General features: G+C 51.0%; 1 protein-coding gene across 1 annotated transcript in view; it reads left to right on the forward strand.

Moving 5' to 3' along the window:
• The first annotated feature begins 5,043 nt into the window (after positions 1–5,043).
• Positions 5,044–27,947, forward strand: part of GCNA (germ cell nuclear acidic peptidase) — a 33,340-nt gene continuing 10,436 nt past the window's right edge. Inside the window, exons 1-7 of the mRNA XM_056846680.1 lie at positions 5,044–5,240; positions 8,004–8,263; positions 10,989–11,085; positions 20,086–20,240; positions 20,402–20,660; positions 21,104–21,138; positions 24,307–24,370. Of these exons, the coding sequence (XP_056702658.1) occupies positions 5,044–5,240; positions 8,004–8,263; positions 10,989–11,085; positions 20,086–20,240; positions 20,402–20,660; positions 21,104–21,138; positions 24,307–24,370 (1,067 nt within the window). The remainder of the gene's footprint in view (positions 5,241–8,003; positions 8,264–10,988; positions 11,086–20,085; positions 20,241–20,401; positions 20,661–21,103; positions 21,139–24,306; positions 24,371–27,947) is intronic.

Here is a 27,947-nt window from a genome sequence, read left to right on the forward strand (position 1 = left end):
CCAACTCCTGGTGCTCTGATGACCCTTATAGCTCCTCACAGCCTCAGTCCCAAGTATCTCAAGGACCAGCTCCTCCCATCTGTCCCTCTGGGCCAACGGCAGTCCTCAGGCTGCCACCTGCTGGCTGTTCCCCATGGTTAAGTTTTACTCCCCAGCCCCCAGCCACACACACACACACACACACACACAACATCAGAGGAGCCCTGCTGGATCAGACAAGTGAGGGTCCATCTAGTCCAGCAAACTGTTTCACCACAGTAGCCAACAAGCCTCCCAGGAGGGCCAACAATAGGGCCCAGAGGGGCCAAAGCCGTCCCCTGCTGCTCCCTCCTGGTGGTGGGATTGTGAGGTTTGCTGCCTCTGTATATGGAGGTGCCCTAAGCCCACCACAGCTAGCAGCCATTGATGGCCCTATTCTCTGGCCCCTCTTTAAAGCCATATATGCTGCTGTTGATCACTGTTTCCACTGGCAGTGAATTCCACAATCTAACAGCACAGAGCGTAAAGAAGAACCTATTGCCTATCAACTTCACTGGGTGCCCCTGAGGTCTAATATTATGGGAGAGAGACAAAAAACCTCTCCGTATCCACTTCCTCCACCCCAAGCATAACGGTAGAAATGACTGTTGTGTCTCCCCTTAAAGGTGTCAGATAGAGCTTCTAACAGCTCCGTCCCCAAACAAGATGGTTTCCCCACGAACAAGATGTAGTTCTCCGTGCACTCCTCCCCCCGCCCTGTTTTGCACACGAGCTCCGGCCAGAGATTTACAATTGTATTGGGACCCGCCCATGTAAATCTCCGATCTGATATCGGGTCCCGAGCACAAAGCCGAGAGCCTGGCCATCTCCTCCACTGATTGCTCACAATTGTTTCTATTTCAATTTTACTTAAGTCGTTACCGGCAGGAAACGACTACATTGTCTCTTTGTTCTTGTAACCCTATTGTACCAGCCCTAAATATGTATCCATACTCCCCCAGCCATGTATTCCAGCCTTGCTCGTCTCCTTACTGAAATCACTGACTTTCGGAATAAATTCTTGAATCGCTGCTCTGTCTGGATTGGAGTTTTATTGCCTGAAAAGCCGTGCATTTGCTGAAGCCTGACAAAAGGTCTCTTCCCCCGTATATTGAAAAGTCCCAGACTCTTCAGCCTTTCCTCATAGGAAAGGGGCTCCAGCACCTTCATTATCTTGGTTGCCCTCTTGCGGACTTTTTCCAGCTCTGCAATATTTTGCCCTCTTTGCTTCCTGAAGTTTAACCAGTTGCTAACTTTACTCAGGAGCCTCTTGAAAGTCCAAGTCTACAGTGTCTGCTGGGTCACCCTTGTCTACACACCTGTTCGCTTTACCAAGGAGCACCAAAAGGTTGGTGAGGCGGGGCTTCCCTCGGCAGCAGCCGTGTGTCACAGACCCCCGCGGCCTCCTACCAGGTCCCCGGCCACTTGATCACAAACCCCTCGAGCTCCTCCTCTGGGTGCCTTAACCTGAGGCATTCCCCTCACTTCCTCAAAGTGCCCTGCTGCCCAAATAGGAGCCCCCTCAGGCCTGAAGAAGCCCGTTCTCTCCTGCCTCCCCCACCCCCGCCACTGCTCCTGGGCTCAGCACTGCCCACTGCCGGCTCCTCCTTGGGTCCGCTTGAAGGAGGGCGGCTGCCTCACCCCTCGCTGCTCTGGCCTCAGACGCCGCCTCCCTGCTACCTTGTGTCCGCCAGGAGGATCCACCTCACTTCCTCTGGCCTTGCGCTGCTGCCCTGCCCTCTCCCCCACAGCTGGCCTGCAACAGCCTTTCTACTGTGCTGGTGGGGGGAGTGGGCCCCACCCTCCAGCCAGGGTCCCTTCCAGCCTAGCCATATTCTCTTCCAACTGGGTCGCTAGGAGTGCCCTGGCTCAGATGGCCACACCGTGCTAATTCCCCCCCCACACACACACAGCAGGCTTTGTCCTCTAATTCTGTCCTTGATTACAGTTTCTGCTCATTTGCCTGGGACAGATGCTAGGCTGGCTGGCCTGTAATTTCCTGGTCCCCTTCTGGACCCCTTTTTAAAAAATTGCTACTTTGCAGTCCTCTGGTACAGTGGCTGGATTTATGTCTCCCCCCCCCCACCCGCGCCGGGTGGCACTGGGGAGGAGCGCCTGTGTTGCACAAGGGGCCTGGGCTCCAGCCCCAGAGGAGGGGAGGCAGCCAAAGGCGCTCCCAGGCTGGCACCTTCGCCCCTGACCTCGGGGCCCAGCAGGCAGACAGGCTGGCCAAGGCGGAGGGGTGCCGGGCTGGGGGCCTTCGGCTGCAGCCCTCTATTTCCCAGGCAGTGGTGTGGAGCTGGGCAAGGGGAAAGGCGCGGGGAGGGCCCCCCACTGGAGGGGGAAAGCCTGGGGTCATCCCGGCTATGCGTGGGTGGGGGGAGGAAGGCGCGCCGGCCCAGCACCGTTCTGCAGCCCGCCCGGCTTGCTCGAGCACGAGCGGCAGGAGGCGGCGGCGGCTGAGGGCGCGCGAGGCGTGCCTGGGGCTGCCCCCCCCCCGCTTCGCACGCTGGACAGGGCGGCCCGGCGGAGGCTCTGCTGCGTGATCCGGCAGGCCCCTGCGGCCAGCTGCGGCGGCTGCTGCGCGCCCGGAGGCTGGCTGGCGGAGCGGGCAGGAGGGATGATGCCCCGCGGGCGGGCGGCTGAGCCGGGGTGCCACGGGCTCCCCAATGGCAGCGGCAGCCTCAGCGGGGAGGTGCTTTTCCCAGGCCGGCTGCGAAGGGCTGTGCCCCGAGTCGCCGGCGGGGCCCCCAGCAGGGCGTCTTCAGCCGCCGGGCCGGAGCGCGGCCGCGGAGGCGGCGCCCGACCGGCTCGGGAGTGCCGCCGCCGGCCCAGCCGGTTCCACGAGCCGGAACGAGGGCGGCGGGAACCTCCGTGGCCGGCCGCCTCCTGCCCTCCGCAGTGGCCATGGAGCGCCCGCCGGCCCGCCGCCGCCTCGTGCTGCTGCTGCTGCTGCTGCTGCTGCCGCTGCTGAGCCCCCTGCCCGGCGCCCTGGCCGCCGCTTCGCCCGCGCCGTCCAGCTTCCGCCCGCCGGCGCCCTGGCCCAGGTGAGCCCTGCCGCCGCCGCCGCCTCCGGCCGGCTTCAGTCCCGGGCTCTCTCTCCCTCCCTCCCTCCCTCCCTCCCTCCCTCCGCGGTGCCCCGTCGGGGGGGGGGGGTGGCTGGCTGGCTGGGAGAGGAAGGGAAGGCGGTTGTAAGCCGCTTTCAGACTCCCTCATGGGGATGTACTAAAACGAATGACAAGTCAGCCCATTGGAAGCAATGGGAGAGGCTGCCCAGCCCCCTGAAGATAATGGGAGAGGGGGGTGTCGGTGGACTTGCATTGACTCCATTGAAATACATTACAGCTCAAAAAGAGTTGCAAAGATTTCCCAGTAAGAAAGCCCCTGGGACCCCCAGAAGTGTTCTAGGGTGGGGAGGACAGCCCCTGGGATTAGCACAAGTTGTCTGGGACCGAATTGACAGCCCCAGGGGTGGAACGACGACTGCTGGGAGTAGAGTCAGTGTTCTCTATCTTGAAACATAAACTGTACTGTACATTTTGATTAATACTGCAAGACAGAGGGGAGGCACTGGGAGGGAGGCAGGGGTGGCCGTGCACCCCCTCACACTCACCACGCAGAGCCCTGACACCTCTCGCCTCCACTGCTGCAGCCAGGATAAGAGGGCGCAAGACGCTCTTGGGCCCCTCCAGCCCTGTGGACAAGGCGTGCTCGAAGGAGTGCCCCTGCACCACTAGATGCCGCACTCACTTCTTGGCTCTGCCAAATGAGTCGTTACACCGCTTCAGACATGAGGGGCCTGTCCTGGTCACCTGGGCCAGGGTGGAGACCTGTCTTGGCCGCCTCATCCCAGAACTCATGCTGGCACACCTGTGTCACCACATGCCTCTTCAGGGGGATGGCGAGCAGTACATTCTCTGCCATGCTCTCAAACAGGTGGACTTTCTCGGCGTTTGTCTGGTTGGGCTGTTGGGACAGGGTGCATCCAGCCTTACTGGACTCCGCAAACTTCCATGGATGCCTTGGGAATGGGGGGGGGGGTCGGCCAGCCTGGGAGCTTGGGGGATAAGGGCCGCTCAGCAGCCTAGGTGACCTTGGCACCTTGCAGCTGTGGAGCGTGGGGGAGGTGGCTGGGCCCCGACTCCATTGTCTGGGCTGCATTCCAGGGTGCCCCGTCTTGACAGGCGAGCCTGGCCGTGGCAAAGTGCCTGGAGCCAGCATCTGTGGCGGCCAGGCAGGAGCCCCATTCCAGACCTGCCTGTGTCTCATCTTCCCTGCCCTGACCCTGGCCTGCCTGAGAGTGGTCCACTTGCTGCCGGCTGTGTCCTTGTGGGTGGATCTCCGGGGCTGTTGCTGTCATCGGGCCCGCAGGTACAGGGAGCGCATCATCACCCTCCTGCTCTCGGGCAGCTATTGCCTTGACTGCTTCCGCCTGGATAGGGCAGCCGTTGGACAGGGCAGCCTGATTTGGATCAGAACCATAGTGAGGAGGTGGAGGTGGCTCTCATTCTCCAGGGTCCTCTTCAAAGCCCTAGACCCCGTCCTGCAGAAAGTGCTGCTGTCCCTGTGATTCCTGGCCACCGGCAGTTTCCAGGGGGTGCTTACTGATGTCCTGGAGGTGTCCCCCTCCTTGGCATGCCGCTGCCTCCACGCCTTCCTGGACTCCACGGTCACCAACATTCGCTGCCACATCGAGTTCTCCACTGAGGCGGCGCGACTGGCCCCCATTTGGGCAGGCTTCCAGATCTTCGCCGGCATCCTTGGTGCCTTTGACTGCACCCACATCACCCTCCTGGCCCCCCACGAGGAAGCCAACCTCTACTAGAACCACCATTGCTTCTACAGCATCAACGTCCAGGCCACTTGCAACTACTGAGGCCTCTTCACCAACCTGTTGGCCAAGTTCCCGGGCAGCGTGCATGACATCCAATTCTTTGATTCCTCTGGCCTGCGCATCCTTCTGGAGAACTGACCCGAGGGCAAAGGCTGGCTTCTCGGTGAGTGGGGGGCAGGGGCCCAAGAACGATGGATGGCCAGTCCCATGGATACCCGCTGAGGCCCTACCTCTTCACGCTCTACCTGGTGGATGTGCCAGCCAATCGAGGCCTCTACAACCAAGTGCATTGCAAGATGTGCATGATCATTAAGCAGGCCTTTGGGCAGCTGAAGAGGCGATTCCACTGCCTCCACCACACGGGGGGTTACCGGGCGATGCAGTCGGAGTGAGTGGTGAAGCTGTTTGCCGTGTGTGCCATGCTGTATAGCATTGCCATCCACCAGGGGCTCCTCCAGCTCCCACCCGACCCCGCCAAGGGGCTCTGGCAGCTGGAAACTCAGTGGCCAAAGAAGAGGAGGCTGACTAGGGAGTGGGTGTGCAAAGCTTTGTGGCAGGAGATGCGGGAGGCCACCCCAGACCTCGATCCCATGACTGTCGATGGACGGTAACCCTGAGTGGAGGCACAGTCTGCCTTGGTGGGCCCCCAACCCCACCCCAGGACTGGAGGGACCCTCACCCGACAGACAGCCACCCCCCAGCCAGGCCCCCCTAGGCACCCGAGTGGGAGGGGGCATCCAGAGACCAGGGTCCATCCCTCCAATAAAGCCATTACAAGCTGCCTCCTTGTGGTCACATCTCTTCCCGCCTCAGTGGACCCCCTGAAGAGGGGGCAGGGTCTGCTGGTGTCCAAGCTTGGAGGTGCAACACAGGAATGAACTCATCTCTGCTGGACAGGGGCAGGCCGACGGATAGTTCTGTCAGACCTTTTTTCGACTTGGCTCTGGCTAAAAGCATCCAACCACCGGGGCGAGCCACGGGAATGATGCATCTGATCAGATGGCTGTTCTCAACCCCTTCAGGCCCTGGGGATCCCAGCTTCATTTGCGTAGGATGTCCAACCTCAGAAGACAGCCAGACCCCATGAGGAATGGATGAGTGGCAGTGGTGGCACCTGTGCGGCTGCAGAAGACCGACACGTCATGGTGGCCCGAGTCCTGGGGGAGTTGGGGGTCAGCCGCACATGGGTTTTCTTGGAACTCTCTGACTAGTGGGGGTGGCCCCGGGAGCGGAAGGCTGTCAGGAAGGGACCAAAAAAGGAAAGCTCCACCTGCAAGCAGATGTCCATGATGCTGGCTTAGAGCTGCCAGTGCTGCAACGCTGAAGCACTCCCTTTTGACCCCCCCAATTTGCACTGGAGCCACCATGGGAGCTGGCCAGCTGCTGATCCTCAGCCTCCCAAGGCTCCAGCAACTAAGCGCTGGTCGCCATTGATAAGATTGCAGGGGCTGTCATCCCCACTTCAGAACACTTCTGGGGGTCCCAGGGGCTGTCATCCCCACCCTAGAGGTCTTCTAGGCATCCCAGGGGCTGTCATCCCCACCTAGAACACTTCTGGGGGTCCCAGGGGCTTTCAGTCTCCTTGGGGGTCTGTCATCCCCACCTCAGAACACTTCTGGGGGTCCCAGGGACTGTCATCCACACTCTAGAACTTGGGGTTCCAGGGGCTTTCAGTCCCCTTGGGGGGCTGTCACCACCACCTCAGAACACTTCTGGGCATGCCAGGGGCTATCATCCCCACCCAAGAACACTTCTGGGGATCCCAGGGGCTTTCAATCCCCTTGGGGGGCTGTCATCCCCACTTCAGAACACTTCTGGGGGTCCCAGGGGCTGTCACCCCCACCCTAGAACACTTCTGGGGGTCCCAGGGCTTTCAGTCCCCTTGGGGGTCTGTCATCCCCACCCCAGAACACTTCTGGGGGTCCCAGGGGCTTTCTATCCCCTTGGGGGGCTGTCATCCCCACATCAGAACGGTTTAGAAACCTTACTGGGAAATCCATTCCACATTTTCTTGGGGGGGATGTTGGGGGAAGTAGCTGTGAATTTCCTGCATTGTGCAGGGGGTTGGACTAGATGACCCTGGAGGTACCTTCCGACTCTATGATCCTTCTGATTTATTGGCCGCATTCTCCCTTTTGGTTGATGATGGAACCAAGGAACAGAAAGTCTTGAACAATTTCAATTTCCTCATTGTCCGCCTTAAGAGTTGTGTTGTCCCCCAGTAGTCATTTTATTTTCTTGATGTTCAGATGTATTCCTGCTTTGGCACTTTCTGCTTTAATTTTCCCCATCTGCCAGCAATATTTAATTCGGATTTGTTTCCTGCTTTGCATTCCAGTCACCTAAGATATCAGCGCATCTCCTTTAGGTGTGTGATCAAATTTTTCCTGGGTACTTGCATAAACGCTTTCAATTTCTTCCTCATCAGCATCTGTAGTTGGGGTATAAATTTGAATGCTAGGCTTTCATTGAAGCGTGATGGTGGCTGTTTTGAAAGCCTGTGTGGGTGGAGTAAGAGCCTTTGATGCTGCTGGTTTCACTGACATCACCTCCCCACCCCAGGTGTCCTTGGGCAGGTAGCTCCTTTCCTCTGCCTGTGCTCCCTCCTCCCTCCCTCTGGCCTTTGCTCTCAATCCCTTTCCCTCTGTCCCCCTTCTTATCCCCTCCCATGGGCCAGAATGGGGAGGCTTGTCCCTTGACTCTTGTGGAAGGAAGCAGAGGCCTTTCTGCCCCTTCTGCTCTGGGAACAGCTCTGAGGGAGGTCTCTTCTCCAAGTCAGCACGGTGCAGTGGTTAGGAGCAGTGGACTCTAATCTGGAGAGCCAGGTTCGATTCCCCACTCCTCCACATGAAGCCAGCTGGGTGACCTTGGGCAAGTCACAGTTTCTTCCCGGCCCCCGGGTTGACCCGTCTTCGCCGGCCGTCGGGTGGGCTGCCTTCGGGGCGATAGCCCCCTCTGCCCATGGAGACCCTGTGGGGAAAAGGTAGGGGTTGGGTAGCGGCTCCTGGCCATCCCTGGGGGCGGCGTCCGCGGCATCTCGCCCCTTTGGCCTGGCGCTCAGCTGCGGAGGTTGGGCAGCAAACGGGGAAGAGGACGGGTGGGGTGGACCTTCCTCCCATCGGTGGGACCCCTGTTCTTCCCCTGTTGGCAGGGGGTTTGGCTCTTGCCCGGGGCTGGGAAGTCCCGAGGTGGTCCCGAGAGACCTGGGCTCGGAACAGGGACCACCAAAGTATGGTACTCCTTACTCCCAATCCAGCCAGCCTCTTCACAAGGGTGCCATGGTTGATGGTATCAAATGTTGCTGCTCACAGCTCAAGCCTGGCATTGTGGCTGTCTCAGATGAGTCCCTCAGGCAGTGGGATTGCTACATTTCCTCAGACATGCTGCCGCTTCATTCTGACATGGAGAATTGTGAGCGTATTCCGGTCTCTTGCCACCTCTTCTAAGCACATGAAAGTCAGAAAATATGTTGATTGGTTGTAATAACCAAGGACAAGATCAATATATCTAATTGTCAGTGTGCCCCCAACTCACCCTGAGCCTGGTTTTGGCCGGGGAGGGGGGGTTAGAAATCTAAATAATAAATAAAATAAAATAAAATAAACCGTTGATACTTAAATCTGGAGTCTGAGGCCATGGACAGACAAGACAGAACTTTTTACAACTCTGAGAAAAGTCCCAGGTTTGCAAGGGGGGTGGGGCGATTCTGAAAACAAGTAGAAACCTGAAATAAACTTGAAACAAAGCATATGCCTCTAAACCATGACATGTTAAACAACCACAATAGTATTGACAGCCTTCAAGACTTGGTTTCTGTCAGTAGAAGGTGGGGGGGAAGGGGCAGGGCCCTTTTGGCCTTTGAAGGGCTAGTCATGGAAGCAACCAGCAGGTAGTTTGCTGCCATGTGACTGACTTGCATGACTCATCCAGGCCTGGCTGCTTGCTTGCTTGCCTGCTCCTGGTCAACAGCCGCCACCTCACGCTAGCCAGGGTGGTGAAATTGTTAAGAGTTTCAGATTTGCATTTGTGAGACTTAGATTGGAATTCCCACTGTGGGTGAAACTAGACACGATGGCATCCGCCCCCCCCTCCCCCACTGCTGTTTTGGTACATGAAAAGGTTCGTGTGGTGGAGGGGGAAGAACTCCTGGGTTTGCTGTGGCATTTTTAAATGGCTCAAGCTCTAAAAAGGTGGTGGCGTCCAGAGGTCGGACCTGCGGATGCCGCAATATCTAGTTTGCCTCACTGCCATGGAGGATGAACAGGCGACCTGGGCGATCCACCACACACTCTCAGCCTAACCTGCCTCACAGTGGTGCTGTGAGAATAAAACTGAGGAGAAGACCATGACATACGCTGCTTGGGTCCCGTTGTGGAGAAAACTGATATATAAATGAAGTAAATTAATAATATAGCTGAAGATGGGGCAGATAAAAGGTAGCTGGTTGGTGGGCGGGAAGGAGAGAAGGAAGCAAGGAAAGTTTGGTTTTTAGGGGTTGGGTTTTTTTTACATTATTAATGGTACGTCTTTGTCACTGAGTCTGAAGGCATATTACCTAATGTGAGTCAAATACAGTCAACAGGATGGGGCTTCCAATCAACAGCACAATTGGTCTAGACTGCAGAAATCTGAAAACAAGTAGAAACCTGAAACAACCTTGAAACAAAACATAAGCATCTAAACCACGACATGTTAAACAGTACAGAAATTGCATAGTAAGAACATACCTACATCAACAGACAGTACACAGTAACATAGTCTACAGTCCCTTGACCAAAACATCTTTCTTAACTATTTCATTTCAAGGCCCACCTAGAGAGTTTCTGTTCTTCCTCTTCTCTGCCAATATGCTTCCAGATCAGGTTCGAGGTGCTGGTTTTAACCTTTGAAGCCCTTAATGGTCTGGGACCCTCACACCTGCAGACCGCCTCTGACGCTGGGTCCATAAGAACATAAGAAAGGCCCTGCTGGATCAGACCAAGGCCCGTCAAGTCCAGCAGTCTGTTCACACAGTGGCCAACCAGGTGCCCCTAGGTAGCCCACAAACAAGACGAGTGGAGCAGCACCATCCTGCCTGTGTTCCACCGCACCCAAAATAATAGGCATGCTCCTCCGATACTAGAGAGAACAGGCATGCAGCATGACTAATATCCATTCTAACTAACAGCCATGAATACCCTCCTCCATGAATATGTCCACTCCCCTCTTAAAGCCCTCCAAGCTGGCAGCCATCACCACATCCTTTAATCTGTTTTGAATCTCTCACCCTCCAGTTTTAGCAGATGACCCCGTGTTCTAGTATTAAGGGGGAGGGAGAAAAACCTCTCCCTGTCCACTCTCTCCAAACCATGCATAATTTTATAGACCTCAATCATGTCTCCCCTCAGCCACCTTCTTGCCAAGCTAAACAGCCCTAAGCGTCTTAACCGCTCCCCATAGGACAGTTGCTCTAGTCCCCTAATCATTTTGGTTGCTCTTTTCTGCACCTTCTCAAGCTCTGCAGTATCCTTTTTTAGGTGTGGTGACCAGAACTGTACACAGTATTCCAAGTGTGGTCTCACCATAGATTTGTGCAAGGGCAGTATGATATCAGCAGTTTTATTCTCTATTCCTCGTCTAATTATGGCCAGCATGGAATTTGCCTTTTTTACAGCAGCTGCACACTGGGTTGACATCTTCATTGAGCTATCCACTACCACCCCAAGATCCCTTTCTTGGTCGGTCGCTGCCAGCACAGATCCCATCAGTGTATATGTGAAGTTGGGATTTTTTGCCCCAATATGCATCACTTTACACTTACTCACATTGAATCTCATTTGCCATTTTAATGCCCATTCTTCCAGTATGCAGAGATCCTTCTGGAGCTCTTCACAATCCGATCCATGTTCGTCCCCCCAAAAGTGGTCGGTTCTTAGCCTCTCCTGGCACAAAGCACCATGTCACAAAGGCTAGAAGAAAGACACTTTAATGTCTACCAGTGATTAAAAAAAAAAATACAAATTGTTAGTACCTTAGCTGCAATACAGCAAATGGATTAAAAAACAGGAAGCTGGAACAATTCGGTAGGTAGCCAAGTGAATATTGTCAGTCTTTTAATGGCAGAGCTCTGTTCATTTATCATGTTGCACTTCCAAAGTCTTCCAGCCCAATCTGAGCATCAAGGCAGGCCGTGATTATGATGCGGGCAGGCAGGGCAACGACAGGTCTGGTTGGTGCCCCTTCGACATGATTAGGTAGGTGTGTGTAGTCAATGGGCCGGCCCTGTGTGTGGGGAGGGAAGGAAGAACAGCCAACTTCAAAGGTCCCACAAAGCAGCACTTGTCCTAAGGGGAAGCAGCACTGTCCTAAGGGGAGGAGGCTGAGAAAGTAATTAGATGACTTTTTCAAGGCTTCCCTTTTGAAGCAAAGAAGCTGCAGTAACACTATGACCTGTGTTAAAGGACTGACTTAAATACAGTGAAGTGGGACCGTCGCTCTTCATCTATCTGTACACTAAGCCAGAAAACCAAAGAGATGGGGGGTGAGATGTTGCAGACCGTGGTGTAAAAGCCCCACCCTCCAGAGAACCTACTCAAGGTGGCATACGAAGTGACATGCAATAAAATCACATTTGGGAGTGTAAAGTGCTGTCAGGTTGCTGCCAACTTATGGTGACTCCAGCAATGGGTTTTCAAGGCATGCGATTAAGGAGAGGTGATTTGTCATTGCCTTCCTCTGCAAACGCTTCCTTGGTGGTCTCCCATCCAAGTATCTACCTTGCTAAGCCTGCAGACAGAAGGACAGCCAGAGCAGATTTTTCAGCCAGGGGTTCTACGACTGCTGTAAAGTAGACTGCTGGACTTGACGGGCCTTGGTCTGATCCAGCATAGCTTTTCTTATGATTCCTGTATCCTGGTCTCTGGAGTCCAGAGGCTGGGTCCCACTGAAAATAAAGCCCTTTAAACTTTAAAGGGGCATTGTCCTGTTCAGTTAATATATTTCCATGTTGATCTGTCAGCATGGCTAACAGTGCTTTAAATTTCCCTTCGATTACTTGGATCTTGTGGAACAGATCTCTTGTTCCTCCTTTTTTGTTGTTCTCTTCTATTTCTATACACTGGCTATTAGAATCATAGAGTTGGAAGGGGTCACCAGGGTCATCTAGTCCAACCCCCTGCATAATGCAGGAAATTTACACTACCACTACCCCACACCCCCAGTGACCCTCACTACATGCCCAGAAGATGACCAAGATGCCTTCCCTCTCATCTTCTGCTTAAGGTCATAGAATCAGCGTTGCTGACGGATGGCCATCTAACCTCTTCTTAAAAACCTCCAGGGAAGGAGAGCTCACCACCTCCCGAGGAAGACTGTTCCAACGAGGAACCGCTCTGTTAGAAAATTCTTCCTAATGTCTAGACAGAAACTCTTTTGATTTAATTTCAACCCGTTTCTGGTCCGACCTTCTGGGGCAACTGAACATGTCGCGGGTCTGTGCGTTTCAGTGCCTATGCTCTTAGAATTGACCCCTTCCTGAGAAGAAGTATGTTATCTTATTCAGTTAGACACCTAATAAGCAGGACTCAATGCTTCTTATCGAAGTAAGCTTTCTCTTGAAGTGCTCCAATAAATTATGAAAAGGGGCATCAATGTATGTACAGTTTATTTCACATAATGTAGTATATATGCATGTAGATGGTTACAAAGTCTTAAAAGGTTACACAAGTTCAGACATTATGAGTCTAAAACATGTTCATGTTGCAAGCAATCTGAAGCAATCTCTATGCCTCTATTTGAGAGTATCAAACCTGAAAACAGTAACATTTCATTCAGAAAATATAAGTTACAGAAATCTTGTAAAAATGGTTAGTTCAGTACATAGAATCTGATTTAGTTAAAAGTATCTTAATTCAAAGTATCCAGAATATAATAATAAGCAGGTACACTTTACTCAATCACGTCAGTTGTGAACCTCCTCAGTACAGCAGGACTAGAGAGATCTGAAAAGTTCCCGATCCATGTTAAGGATGAATAGACCTTTAAGGTCTTCTATGTGTTATTTTAGCCTTTAAGTATCGTTGGTATATGCAAAGGTTAGAAAAATCTCTGATTCCATGAGTTTATGTAAGAACTGAGGTTATGAGCCTTTGAAGCATATTTTCAGTCCATGCCAGGAATAAGTTCATGAAACCACAGAGAAATCTCGAGTATTTTTAGCCTATGAAAGGCCTCTGGTCTATGTGAAGATCAGGGAGATCTCTCTGTGTGTGTGTATGCCATCTTGTTTTGCTAAAACCAGAAAGCTATGCAAAGCTTAAAGCTATGTGTAAAGTTATGTGTAAGTTTAAAGCTGTGTAAATGTTAAAGAGTTCTGTGTAAGACCTTAGTCTGTGTAAGAACTGTTCAGAAGCCTCTCTGGTTGTTAGAGAGATCTCTGATTCCATGCAAAGAATAAGAATCTCCAAGTATCTCCAGCTCATAGAAGAGCTGGAGAGGCTCGTGAGTCCATGTCTGTAAGGACTGGGATGCCAGCCTGGAGGGCTTTAAGAGGAGAGTGGACATATTCATGGAGGAGAGGGGTATTCATGGCTGTTAGTCAGAATGGATACTAGTCATGCTGCATGCCTGTTCTCTCTAGTATCGGAGGAGCATGCCTATTATTTTGGGTGCGGTGGAACACAGGCAGGATGGTGCTGCTGCAGTCGTCTTGTTAGTGGCTTCCTAGAGGCACCTGGTTGGCCACTGTGTGAACAGACTGCTGGACTTGATGGGCCTTGGTCTGATCCAGCAGAGCCTTTCTTATGTTCTTATGATGCCTATGCAAAGGCCAGACAGATCTTAGTGAAAACCCATCAATCCCTGCTATAATCAATGAGATCAATGCCTCCATAAAAAGATGGAGAGATCTAAGCTCCTAGAACCCACACAAAGGTTGATGGATTCTAAGAGTCTCCATCTTACTTAAAAGATGGAGAAGTTTGTAGGCATTCAGCCCAGACACCCAGTCTTAACAAGGGCTGGATATCTGAAAAGAATCCCCCATTTAGAGAGTTCTCCAGTCTCACAGGAAGACGTAAATGTTGGAGAAATCTGTAAGTACTCAGAGCACACAAGGACTGAATACTTAGAGAGACGTTTTCGGCAAGAAAGTCTTAACCCATATGGAAGGTCTAAGAGCCTCAATCCATGCAAGAATTAAGGTCTGAGAGCCCACATCCCATGCAAGGGATGGAGAGATCCATTCAGGCAATCAGGTATTAACCTGCTAGGAATTCTAACTCTTGGTCAGGAAGTCCCTCCTTTTATATGTTTTTTGAGACCTGGTTTTCCGGTTTTGTTCTGAATTTGCACTATTTTGTAGGGGAGTAACCTTTGCTGGATTCCGTATGGACACCATATAAGGAGATCCTCTTCCTGGTGCCCATATAATGAGATCTTCTTCCTGGTCATAACCTCTTTAACAGCCGGTTTATGTCTTCATTTTACACCTTAAGCTACAGCTACAGTTGGAGCTACAGTTTGGATTCCAGGAAAATTGTATTTCAAACAGGGTCACAGAGTCAGACATGTCTAGGCTTGCCAAATTTCTACTGTAAGGCTTGTAACAAAGGAAAATCCTACACAGCCTAGCATTTCAAAGACAACATCATTTCTGTTGCTACTACAAACAACTTGTATATATTTCAAGACTAAATGATTTAGGGCCAACATTCCATTCTTAGCTGAGGAGTCTATAATTGCATTCAACTTTAAATAGTGAGTCTTCAAAATACAGTGCTTCTATTGGCACAATTGTCTCATAAATGCCAGAGCCCATGACAAAAACAACTGAGCACCCTCCTCTATGTGACAGCCCCTCAAGTATTTGAAAATGGTTATCATATCCCCTCTCAGTCTTCTCCTCTTCAGGCTAAACATACCCACTCCATCAACCTGTCCTCATACGATTTGGTCTCCAGACCCCTCAACCATCTTTGTTGCCCTCCTCTGGACACGTTCCAGCTTGTCTACATCTTTCTTAAATTGTGGTGCCCAAAACTGAACACAGTACTCTAGGTGAGGTCTAACCAGAGCAAAGCGATACCAGCACTTCATGTGATCTGGACACTATACTGTTGATACAGCCCAAGATCGCATTTGCCTTTTTAGCTACTGCATCACACTGCTGACTCATGTTCAGTGTTTGGTCTACTAAGACCCAAAGATCCTTTTCGCACACATTACTGCTAAAACAAGTCTCCCCCACCCTATAATTATGCATTTGATTTTTCCTACCTAAATGCAGAACTTTACATTTGTCTTTGTTGAAGTGCATTTTATTAGTTCTAGCCCACTTCTCCAGCCTGTCAAGATCATCCTGCATCTTGGCTCTGTCTTCTACCGTATTTGCTACCCCTCCCAATTTAGTATCATCTGCAAATTTAATAAGCATCCCCTCTATTCCTTCATCCAAACAATTTATAAAGATGTTGAACAACACAGGGCCCAAGACAGATCCCTGAGGAACTCCACTAGTCACTTCTCTCCAAGTGGACGAGGAACTATTAACTAGCACTCCTTGGGTACGATCTGTCTACCAGTTTCAGATCCATCTAACAATAGTAGGATCTAACCCACATTTTCCCAATTTGTCAACTAGAATACTATGTGGAACCTTATCAAAAGCCTTACTGAAATCTAGATAAACTATGTCTACAGCATTCCCCTGATCCAGCAAAGTAGTAACTTTCTAAAAAAAAAAGGGGGGATAAGATTAGTCTGACATGGCTTGTGCTTGAGAAACCCATGCTGGCTCATAGTGATCAGATCCATCCTTTCTAAATGCTTGAGAACTGACTGTTTGATGATTTGTTCGAAAACTTTTCCCGGTATAGACGTCAAGCGGATGGGTCGGTAGTTACCCGGATCCTCCTTTCCCCCCCCCCCTTGAAGATGGGGACAACATTTGCCCACCTCCAATCTTCTGGCACCTCACCTGTTCTCCAAGAATTTCCAAAAATAATGGACAGAGGCTCAGAAATTACATCTGCAAGTTCTTTGAGTACCCTTGGATGCAGTTCATCTGGCCCTGAAGACTTTGTTTCATTTAAAGAAACTAGGTGTTTGCGCACTATCCCAATGCCAATCCTAGGATGCAAACCTCTTCCCTCATCACGTGTTCTGTTTATGCCATGTTGAGCACCACTGCCCTCGCAAGAGAAGACTGAGGAAAAGTAGGAATTGGGGAGTTCTGCCCTCTCTTCATCTCCTGTAATTATAATAGTTATTTTTGTCTCTACGTGCAAGTTGCTGGAATGCTGTATTTAGACTTTTGATTGTTTCTGTCACCTTTTACTTTTGCTTCATGTCTATCTTTGGCAATTTTAAGCGTTTCCTCAGTCATCCATTGAGGCTTTTCATTTCTTTTGGCTACAGGAATAGTCTTTGTTCATTCTTCCTTGGTAATATCTCTAGTTTCAACCCCATAATTCTTCTGGTTTACATTCGCTTGCACTTAGTAATGCGAATCTGTTCTTTACATGGTCTTTAAATTCTGCAGGAATGTTACCGCTCACTATGTAGAGAGCTCCCTGGCTGTTTGGTGGCACATTTGAAAGGGCCTGTTTTATTGGGATGGACCTGGCCTCTGGATCTCAAGAGCCCGGGTCTTCCCATAGAAGATAATGGCCCTCTAGAATTCAGAGGGCACCTGCAGTGCCAAACAGCTGTTTGCCCTTCTCTCCCTCGTTTCTGCAGCTCCCCAATCCTAAAACACACCCCAAATTCTGGGAGGTAAATGATCATTATGCCTGGAACTTTGGGAGTACTGGGGTACATTCTGACAGGTCTGAACCTCTTCATACGCCCCCCTCCCCACAAATAGAAACAAAGCATGTCACAGAGGTGTAGGCTTCCGGGTGCAAGGAGCTCCTTTGTATGGATAGGCACTCAGTCCCGTCAATGGCTGTGTTTCCTGGGAAGCTATCCAGCCCAGACCCAAGTCTACTGACTGGATCGGTGACCAGGCCTGAGCCCTTTGTGTTCACAATCCTGCTCTCCGAAGCCCATTTGCCTTGGGCTGCAAGAGGGCAAAGTTTCAGCACCACGTAACACCACCCCAATTTACTTGTTGCAGGAGACCTTCGGACAGACTCCACGATCCAGCCCAGCTGATGATAGGGGGGCCTTTGTGCAATGCTGTCAAGACTTGGTTGACAGGTAAACCACCCCTGCTGAGCCTTGGCAGCCAGTCAGACCCTCCTGCCCTCCTCAGACACAGTCTGGACATTCAGCATCTCATCAGCAGCCACTCCGGCCAAGCTTCACGAACAACGTTCCACCGTAGAAAGCGACATGCAGCTGCCCACCTCCTCCGTGCTCAGCTGATGCGCGCTGGCTGTGTCTTGGTCACCTGCCAAGTGCAGAATCTCAGACATCGGCTCTGGCAGCTGAAGGGTCGGCCAAGAAGTCAGGACTCTTCCCCCATGAACCCCAATAGCCCACACAGCTATGGCTGAAGGCTGAGAACTGCCTGGGACTCAACAGCACCTACACTCTGCTCACTCCCCCACCCCGGCGATCCTCGATGTAGCACCCTATTTTAAGAATACCCCAAAACATTCTCACTGGTGTTTGTTTGCATTGCCTTCTGGATCCACACAGTCCTCATGAAGGGTTTGTTCATTGAAGGGAAGGGCCGTGACATAAATATAGCGATATCCCTGGACACTGGAAGAGAGGAGAAGCAGGGTAGAGTTTGGTTACAAACATCCAGAGCTCAGCAATGTAGAGGCAAGGACCATCTGCTCCAGTTCACCAGCCCTAAGTCGCCAGGAGAGGGAGGCCTGTGTCCTGTGGACAAGTATTTGGGGTGCCTTCGAGCACCCGTTCTATACAGAATGGAAGGGGGATCAGCTTTCTACACGGCAGCACCACAGTTCCTAACTGTTATCTGCACTGATTGTGGAAACAAATAAAAATGTAAGCAGCTGTTGCATAAACAGCGGGTAGATGTGCATTTTGGGGATCTGGGCTTCTGTTTTTTGGACCAGACTTGTCATGCCGTCTGACCCTCTCCAGGGACACAGAGAACCCTGCTCTCACCTTTTCAGCAAGAATCTGTTCTCCAAAGTCAAAATGCAACACTTTCTCAGCATGTATCAGGAGGCTTAAGAAAGCATTTCATCCGCTGTCAACCACACAGATAACCACAACTCACCTCTTCCCAGCTTCTAATTTGTCAGCTGGGTGCGACCTTCTGTCTTGTTGCCAACATGGTGCCCTCTGAGTTCAGGGCTGGGGAGGGCCCATGCTTCAGTGCTACAGCACTTGCTTTGCATGCGGAAGGGGGCAGGAAAGACTGTTCTCTGGCTGAGACGTCGGAGAGCCATTGTCAAAGAAGTCTGGCCAGAATAAGGTAGGCCTGGTTCTTCCTCTGGAGAAAGGTGGCTCCTGCCTTTCTTTGGTGTATTTCCATCCAGGTGGTGTTCTGGGTGCCCACTGTGAAACTGCCCCGTGTGGCAGGTGGTTACTTCTGCCCACGGGGCCAGTTGTAGTCATTCTTATTATTATTAAAAGCATTTTAATGGTGCATTCCTGTGAGAGTTCCCAACCGACCTGTGCAAACTTCATAAAACCACTTGCTCAGACGTTGATGCAATAAACAAGGAGTTTATTGAAGGCTTCAGACAGTATAGGCCAAACACGAGTAAAAGTTGCAAGTGAGCAAGACTCCAAAGCTACAGAATATATCTCCTACAGGGTAACAGAGTTCACACCTATGTTATGGGAAGCTACAAGATAGATGGGTACAATACAGACATCAATCGACCCCAGAGGGCTTGTTAGGGCTATCTGGTCTCCAAGGCCGAATCTGGCAAGAGGGAGTGAATCAAAGCACAGCAGGGGAGGCATATGCAGAGGGGAGGCATTCCAGCCAAGGCCTGACAGATATGGCGCCTGAAGCCAGGAAATGCCAAACGGTGTGAACTGCTTTTACGAGTTCAAAGGAGGAGGGGGGGAACCAGTAGACAAAGACATGCAGACCCTCACAATTCCCATCCAATTCAGAGTCCCCAAGGTGGCAAACATTAAAAGGCATTTAAAATACAAATATCTAAAAATATTTAAAAGAGTTACATAAAACCACACAAACAGGGAGGAGGGCTAATAAGAGTTAGTGAGGGAATGTCCAGCCAAAACAGAAAAGTCTGGCAGAAGATGATGGAGGGAGAGAAGCAGATAACTCTGGGAGGAAATTCCAAAGTTTTGGTGCCATAACTAAGAAGGCCCTTGCTTGGATCGCCGCCACCCACCCAATCTCAAAAACCCCGGGGGCAACCAAAGCAGGGCCTCAGAAGACGACCTTATCGGTTGGGCAGGTCTACATGGGAGTAGGCGGTCCTTCAGGTGTGCTGGCCCTAAGCCTTATAGGGCTTTGAAGGTCAATATGAGCACCTTGACTGAGGCCCAGAAGCACACTGGGAGTCAGTGGAGATGGAGCCAGACTGGAGGTTTCAGAGTCCCTGTGAGGCATTCCAGCCAGCATTCTGGCCGAATGGACCTTCTGAGCAACCCCCACGGGCAGCCCCACCAAGGCACACGGCAGTCATCGAAGCTGGCTGTTCCCAGGGCACGTGTGCACCGTGGGGGCGACAAAAAGCACTCCACACCTGCAGTCCTGGGTGTGCAGTTCTGGGGGGGGGGGACTCGCCTCAAAAGGGATGTGGGCAGAATTAGGAGCAGAGGAGGGCGGCGAGGGTGATGGGGGGCCCCTGGAGACCCCAAGGAGCCCCGCGAGGATAAGGCGGAGGGATCTGGGGGATGCTCGGTCTGGAGAAGAGGCGGCTTGACGGGGGGTGGGGGGGGAGGGGGACGGACACACACACACACACACACACACACACCCCGCTCCCCTGAGGCACCTGGGAAGGGCCTGGCTGCGACCAGGCTCCAGAGCCAGGCCCTTTCGGCCCCCGAGGCCCACTTCCTGTGGGGGCCCCATCACCCCCCTCCCGCTAACCAGTTTTCAAAAACAGATGTAGAACAAATAAAGGCACAAAACTTTTTTTATAAGACGTTATAATTAATGATATCCCACAGCACCGTCGTGGTACTTCGCTTGATATATATATATATATATATATATATATATATATATATATATATATATATATATATATATATATATACACATACACACACACACACACACACACACGCATGGTCAGTTCCATTCTCTCCCTCCGCCCCCCAACCAACCCATCTGTTTGAAGCCGCGCCCCTCGGGCCAGTTCTGACCCCTCCGAGATCCGCGCCCCGCCCGCCCGGCCGCCCGCCCGCCCGCCCGCCTTGGCCCGCCTCACGGCAGCCCGGCCACCCACCCCCGGCCACGACCGGGAGGGAGGGCGGGGGGCTGCCGAGGGAGGCGGTGAGACCCCCACCCACCCGCCCACCCCGCTCGCTCCTCTGGCGGCCTCTGATCCGGGCTGAGGCCCCACCCCGCCCCGCCCCGCCCCCCGGTGCGTGGAGCGCGGCGGCGGCCCCCCTTCAGCAGGATCCTCTGCGGGGCCACTTCCGCTTCCGGCCCAGCCCCCAGAGGGGAGGGGCCGCCCTCCTGGCCCGGGCGGGAAAGACGAAGGAAATACGAGCAGCGCCTTCGCCTCAGGCCGCCGACGCCGCCCCCCCACCCCCCCGGCCGGGCCGAGGATGCAGACGCCGAGGGTCGAGGGACGCCCCGGGCGGTGAGCGGCGGCGGCGGAGGGAGGGAGAAGCCGCGGGACAGTGCGCGTGTGGGGCTGGGCGGCTGGGCGGAGGGGGTCCGGCCCCCTTCCCTGGCCGTTATTCACCAGTGTGTCGTCCCCCCCCCACCCCCCCGCACAATACGTGCCCCACGCCGGGGGGTGGCGGAGCCCTGGGCAGGGGGAGGAGGACAGAGAGACCCGGGGAAGCGTTGGTCTACTCCGGCACCTCACGTGGTCAGCCAGTTAACAACTCCCTGCCTCCTGTGCATTAAGAATGCCACTTTGACTAAAGCACTCCTCAATTGTGATTTTAAATTTTGATATTATGTATCTTATTTATACTGTAAGCTACCTTAAGCTCTGTAAACTAAGAAAGGTTTTAAACAAATAACTAAATATGTTCATGGTCTAACTCAGTGATATTCAATTGCAGATTCAAATGCTGGTGGGACTTTTGTGGGCACCATACCAGTGGGGGCCACTTTAACTGCCACGGTTGAATGTAGTCACGGAATGGATTGATAACTTTTTTATGTTGCCTTTTTTGCAGCTCATCTTCAAGCAGTGATGATGAATTTGAAAAGTGTAAGTTAAAAGTGTGTGGAGTTCTAAGTTCTGCAGGAGGGTGTTATACAAGGGTGTATTTTATCTCTGTATCTCTTCAATCTGTAAGCAGAACATAAGAAAGGCCATACTGGATCAGACCAAGGTTCATCAAGTCCAGTAGTCTGTTCACACAGTGGCCAACCAGGGGCCTCTAGGAAGCCCACAAACAAGACCACTGCAGCAGCATTTATCCTGCCTGTGTTCCACAGCACCCGATATAACAGGCCTGCTCCTCTGATCCTGGAGAGAATAGGGATGCATCATGACTAGTGACCATTTTGACTAGTAGCCATGGATAGCCCTCTCCTCCACGAACATGTCCACTCCCCTCTTAAAGCCTTCCAAGTTGGCAGCCATCACCACATCCTGGGGCAGGGAGTTCCACCATTTAACTAAGCGTTGTGTGAAGAAATACTTCCTTTTATCTGTTTTGATTCTCTCACCTTCCAGCTTTAGCAGATGACCCTGCGTTCTAGTATGAGAGAGGGAGGAAAACTGGATTACATTTAGATGAAGGTAGAGTGAAAATTGGGGGGAGGAACATTAACAATGTGAGATGCTGATGATACCACATTACTGTTAGAAAATAGCACAGATTTTAAACAACTATTAACTAGCTGAAAGTTAAAGCAGAAAGTGGCAAAGCAGGAATAAAGCTGAATATCAAGAAAATAAAAGTAATGACCACTGGGGGACAACACAACTTTAAGGCGGACAATGAGGAAATTGAAATTGTTCAAGACTTTATTCCTTGGCTTCATCATCAAAACGGAGACAGTAACCAAGAAATCAGAAGGAGATTGAGACTGGGAAGGGCAGCCATGAAAGAGCTAGAAAAGATTCTGAAGTGTGAGGATGCGTCACTGGCGACCAAGATCAAGTTAATTCATACCACAGTATTTGCTATTATAATGTATGGATGTGAAAGCTGGACAATGAAGAAAGCTAACTGGAAGGAAGTAGATTCTGTTGAAATGTGGTGTTATGGATACTGCGGACCGCCAAAAAGACAAATCAGTGGTTTCTAGATCAAATCAAGCCTGAACTGTCCCTAGAAGCTGAAATGACTCAACTGAGGCTGTCATACTTTGGACATATGAGAAGACAAGAGTCATTGGGTAAGACAGTCATGCTAGGAAAAGTTGAAGGCAGCAGGAAAAGAGGAAGACCCAACAAGAGATGGATTGACTCAATCAAGGAAGTCACGGCCCTCATTTTGCAAAACCTGAGCAACACACACACAATCAAATGACATGAGTTGTATTGGCTTTGAAACTGCCTGCCACGTCAGCTGTCTCTAACTTTGTTGGGGGAGGGGAAAATGTCACCTGCTCCAAAATGCTCAGGGACACGTCCCTGCCAAAATATCTCCCAGGGAATCCAAATGGGCTCCCATATCTCTCCCTTTAGAATCATAGGTTGCTTGCCTATTGATGGTATTCAAGTCAGACACTTCTAGTCCCTGTAGCTCAGTGCTGCCTGCTCTGCCTGGCAATGGCTGCTCAGGCACAGAGAAGTCTTGCCCCTCCGTCTGCCACCCGAGATTTCTTGGTGGCAGATGCCTGGGCCTGGGGCTTTTTGTACAACAAGCGGGGACTCTGCTACTCGAGCCACAGCTCCTCCCTCGAGGAGGTACACATCTAGTTCCCGTAGAGGGCACTTTACGTTTCACGGTCGAAATGTGCTCCATTTGCTAAGGTGTTCTCGAGCCTTGAGCTGTGGTTCCTAAATCTTTCATGTTGTGTGTACTTAATAAGGAACACAATAAGCATAGTTAATCGACACATGAAAAATTTAAGAATATAAGAAGAGTACTGCAGGATCAGACTTGTGAAGGGCCATCTAGTCCAGGATCCCGTCTCACACAGTGGCCAAGCAGTTCCTCTGGAGGGCCAAGAACAGCGTAGAGGCTGAGGCCTTCCCCTGGTGTTGCCTCCTGGCACTGGGATTCAGAGGTTGACTGCCTCTGACCGTGTAGGTTCCCTTGAGTTGCCATGGCTAATAGCTGCCGATGGACCTATTCTCCATGAATCAGTCTAGTCCTCTTTTGAAGTCCTCCATGCTTGAGGCCATCAATACATCCTCTGGCAGCGAATTTCACATTTTAATCATTTGTTGTGTAAAGGAGTGTTTCCTTTTGTACGTCCTGAATCTACTGCCCCTTCAACTTCATTGGATGCCCCTGAATTCAGTTTTTTGGGGTGAGGGAGAAAAATTCTCCGTCCACTCTTTCTACCATGTGTGTGATTTTATAAACCTCTATCATGTCCTCCCCTTAGTTGTCACTTTACTAAACTGAAAAGTCCCGGGCTCGTCAGCCTTTCCTCATAGGAAAGGCGCTCCAACCCCTTGATCATCCTGCCCACTCCTGTACTTTTTCCAGCTCTGCAAAGTTCCTTTTGCAATATGGTGTCCAGAACTGCACATTGTTTTCCAAATGAGGGTGTACCGTAGATCTAGACAGGAGCATTATAATATTGGCTGAAGCCATAAGAACCTGAATATGTGTAGTTTTATACACAGCCGTGACTAAAGGATGGATCCCATGGACGCAAGATCATCGATCTTTCCTGTGTTTGCCCCTGCCAGTAGTCCAAGCCCAGCCCAGGACAGTTTGCTCCAGGGTCACAGGACCCGTCATGTGGTCTGATGGCCACGTGTGTAGGGAGGCTGAGGGTGGGGAGGGGAGAAGAGGGCAAACTCATCCTCCCCACTGCAACTTCCTGATCTTCATGGGTATTAGATGGCACAGGTCTTGTGGCACTAGGAATAAGCTTTCCAGGGGTCAGAAACTGGGGTGGGAAATGCAAGAAAGATCAGTGACTACCCGTGCTTAATGCTGACGGATTGTGGGATCCAACCCGGTCTCTTGTGGCAGTATGAGCACAGGCAGCCTGCGAGAGTTATAAATATACTGGAGGATCAGCTCAGTGACTGAAAGTTCTCCTTTTCCGACTAAAACGGGTGGTTTAAAGCTTTCTGCAGTGAGTGGTTTCTGCTGAGATTCTAACTGGTTGAAAGAGGACCAAGTTACTTCCAGTTTGATTAATGTAGCTCATTAAAGAGCTGGTTGTTTTCAGATTGTCATATTTGAGGGTGAATAGCTTTCAGGAAGCAAAAACTGACTGTTCTTTCATGTTGTCTTAGTTTTATCAAGAATGAAGACTCCCAAATCTGCCACGTGTTGCACTCTGAGGGCAGAAAACAACAGGTAAGGGGCCTTCCGATTTTACCATGCTGGCCTTAGGATCTGTAGCATTCAAAATGCATCTTGTGGGGATTGATTTAAGCATGCAACTGTGGTTATGTGTGCTAGATGTAAGGAATTCTCACCCGTGAGAAAATACTTCAGTGTCCTTTAGTGGTTCAAGCCTGAGTCTCTAGAATCTTGGTTTTACTGCTTATCTTTGTTAGGGAGAAGATCACAGAGAAAATGACGCTATTTTTCAGGTTTCAGCGAAGGCGTATAAAGTAGCATTCCATCAGATTTTAGTGCCTTCTTACATTCCACCAACTTGAAGCTGTGCTGGAGGCCCAGTTATATGGATTCCAGTGAAGAAATGCACAGTGAAAAAAGGGTGGCCCCCCAGGAGCCAGGAAGAGCCTTACGGGCCATCTGGTCCTCCCCCCTGCTCTAAACAGGAAGGCCAAACCTGGGACGTTTGTAGCTGCTGCTTGAAGAGCTGCATCCATGAGCAGCTGCTGGCGCTCCTGCTGGCCTTGCTCTCTTCGTCCCTGCTTGACCGTTGGCCATCCCACGTCCTCCATTTCTTTGCTGTCCATTCACACATTGAGGCCTGAAGCCGCTGATGAAAGTACTGAAGCTGAACTCTGAGTAGCCTGGTGCAAATTATACCCTTTCCCCTCCATTTCCTCCTCTGCCCTGGAGTCTTTCTTCTGTTCTCCATGGGGTGTAGGCTTGGGTGAAGTGAGGGCACCCAGCGGAGGATGTTGCATGACGTGATGTAAGGCACAGACCTGTGGCACTTTATTTACTTCCTCTCAGGGGGAGCGTAGTTGTATCTTCCTGGAAGAGTTCCTTGAAGTGAAATGGTGTAGCAATCTAGGAAACATTTGGTGCCAACACAAATTTACCCTTAAGGACTTTTCATGATGACAAAGTTCCCAAGGGGGTGGCTGTGCTGGTTTATAGCAGGAATTTTGCAGAACCTTAAAGACTAACACATTTTTATTCCAGCATAACCTTTTTTTTAAAAAATAGAGACCAAGGTCTCTCAGGCATCCGATGATGTGGTCTCAAAGAACTCATATGTGGGAATTAGAATGTGCCACACCCCATTCCTGAGAGCTGCATTGGCCGGGGGGCCAGCGTGGCCGCGGTGGTGCTGCTGTGCCTCCAAAGAGGTTTCGCTGCTGCAGCAGGGGTGGGGGGAGGACTATTTTAAAATAAAAATTAGGGAAAGGGGGGGAAAGCCTCACTGAAAACAGCGATGCTGTACCAACAAAATGGTGGTGCAGCACCGCCATTGTTTAAGGGGGCGTTCCTGGGCTGAAAGGGGTTAGGGGGCTGCCTAACAGCAACTCCACACTCCAGAACGCCCCAGGAACACCTCCTGGGATGCTGGCATGAGGATTTGCACTGGGAGGACGCCGGCAGGAGGTCGAGCCGGAGTCTGAGGGCTGCGCTGCTGCTGCAGTCTAGGGGAGTCGGCATAAGTGCCCCTATGCTGGCGTCCGTGCCAGTTTAGATGGCGCTACTGGCACGGACACCAGTGTAGGTGGTCATGCCACCTCTTCAGCCCATTCAGCCCCCAATCTCAGGAATGTGCTCTCAGTCTTTAAGGCATCACCAGACCAGCATGAGTTAAAAATTCCTCCGCCTCTAAGCCCACATTAAATGGGTGGCCAATCCCATCCCCTCTAGAACTTTGATGGACAAGGATAGGGCGGTGGTTCAAGTGTTAAGGGGTCTTGAATCAGCAATAACCGATGCATATTTGGTGGTCTTGAACATATCCTCTGGTGAAAGTACCTGTGTGGCAGTCAGGAAAATCTCATTTCCCATCTGCATGTTTTACCACAATAGCACTCTTGTGGAAAGGGGAGAGCCCAGTGGGATGGTTGTCAGGTTCCACCTGGTATCCCAAATTAGCTCTAAAATAAGCGTGCTTGGCTCAACGGCACCATGAATGACAATAACCCTGATTGTTCTATGGAGCTTTAGCGTGTTGAAAGTTCTTCACATAATTATTATGTACTGATCCTTGGCCTGTTGTCTTGAAGAATCTTGGGTCATGTAAAGCAGCTTCTAGATGCCTTAAGGAATAGAATTGCTGTGGTATGACAAACCAGTTACTGGGTACCCAAGGTTGGGTGGAAAAATATCATTTATTAGAAGCGCTATGTAAAGGTTAAAAATATTTCCTAACCACATTACAGTTATCAACCTTAGGAAATGCCATTGTGCTATTTTAATGTTTTTAAATATTTTTAACCTTTACATAGCGCTTCTAATAAATTATATTTTCTGTATATATACACATATATATGTTTGTTTCTTTCTACCCAACCTTGGGTACCCAGCTTCTGTTTTCAGGTTGGGTTTTATTCCCCTCTTTTGTCTTCCATGACAAACCAGTTAACCAGGTCACTTAAAACTCTGATGGCCTGATGGGAGCTGTAGAAGTAAAGGACCGACCTCTCCCTATCTGTCCGTGTGCCCGTTCGAAACTTTGGAACCATCTTCTAGAGGATGTTTGGAAAACTGCACTTCCTAGCATTCCAAAATATGCATTTCTTAGTATTTTTTTTTAAAAAAAAAACTTTATGGAGTGTCATTCCTACGTACCAGCTGTTTATTAATTCGAGACTACTATACATCTGGAGGAAAGGGAGGCGGAGACCCTGGCTTTTTCTCACAGGTGCACTCATGCAGACACATGTTGAAGGAGTGACTTAAAGGCCGACCTCGAGCAGTCTGCCTTAAGAACCAGTCTCCAAGGGGATGGCAAGCAGACTAGCAAGATGTGTCTCTGGCATCCCAGGGGGCTGGGGGCCCGTATAGAAAACACAGCCGGGGTCAGAGAGAAGCAGGGATATTTACGGAGTGGGACTGTTTTACTTTGGTGCTCAGCAAGCCATGGTGCTCAGCAAGCCGTGGCTTGCCCACCCAGAACCGGTGCATCCAAAGACAATGTCTGAAGGGGGATCTCTAGTTTAACAGGCTTACGTTTGGATTACTTGTTTCAGTATTACTCTTACTATACTAAGGGAGCAGCAGGCATTTTGGGGGAGGGTTATATGAGGTTTTCAATTTTATTTGGATTAAGAACATAAAGGCCCTGCTGGATCAGACCAAGGCCCATCAAGTCCAGCAGTCTGTTCACACAGTGGCCAACCAGGTGCTTCTAGGAAGCCCACAAACAAGACAACTGCAGCAGCACCATCCTGCCTGTGTTCCTCTGCACCCAAAATAATAGGCATGCTCCTCTGATACCAGCGAGAATAGGTATGCAGCATGACTAGTATCCATAGATGACCCCGTGTTCTAGTATCATGGGAGAGGGAGAAAAACTTCTCCCTGTCCACTCTCTCCAAACCATGCATAATTTTATAGACCTCAATCATGTCTCCCCTCAGCCACCTTCTTTCCAAGCTAAACAGCCCTAAGCGTCTTAACCGCTCCCCATAGGACAGTTGCTTTGGTCCCCTAATCATTTTGGTTGCTCTTTTCTGCACCTTCTCAAGCTCTGTAATATCCTTTTTTAGGTGTGGTGACCAGAACTGTACACAGTATTCCAAGTGTGGTCTCACCATAGATTTGTGCA

Source organism: Euleptes europaea, chromosome 3 (genome assembly GCF_029931775.1).
Source record: "Euleptes europaea isolate rEulEur1 chromosome 3, rEulEur1.hap1, whole genome shotgun sequence".
In the NCBI taxonomy this organism is placed as follows: domain Eukaryota; kingdom Metazoa; phylum Chordata; class Lepidosauria; order Squamata; family Sphaerodactylidae; genus Euleptes; species Euleptes europaea.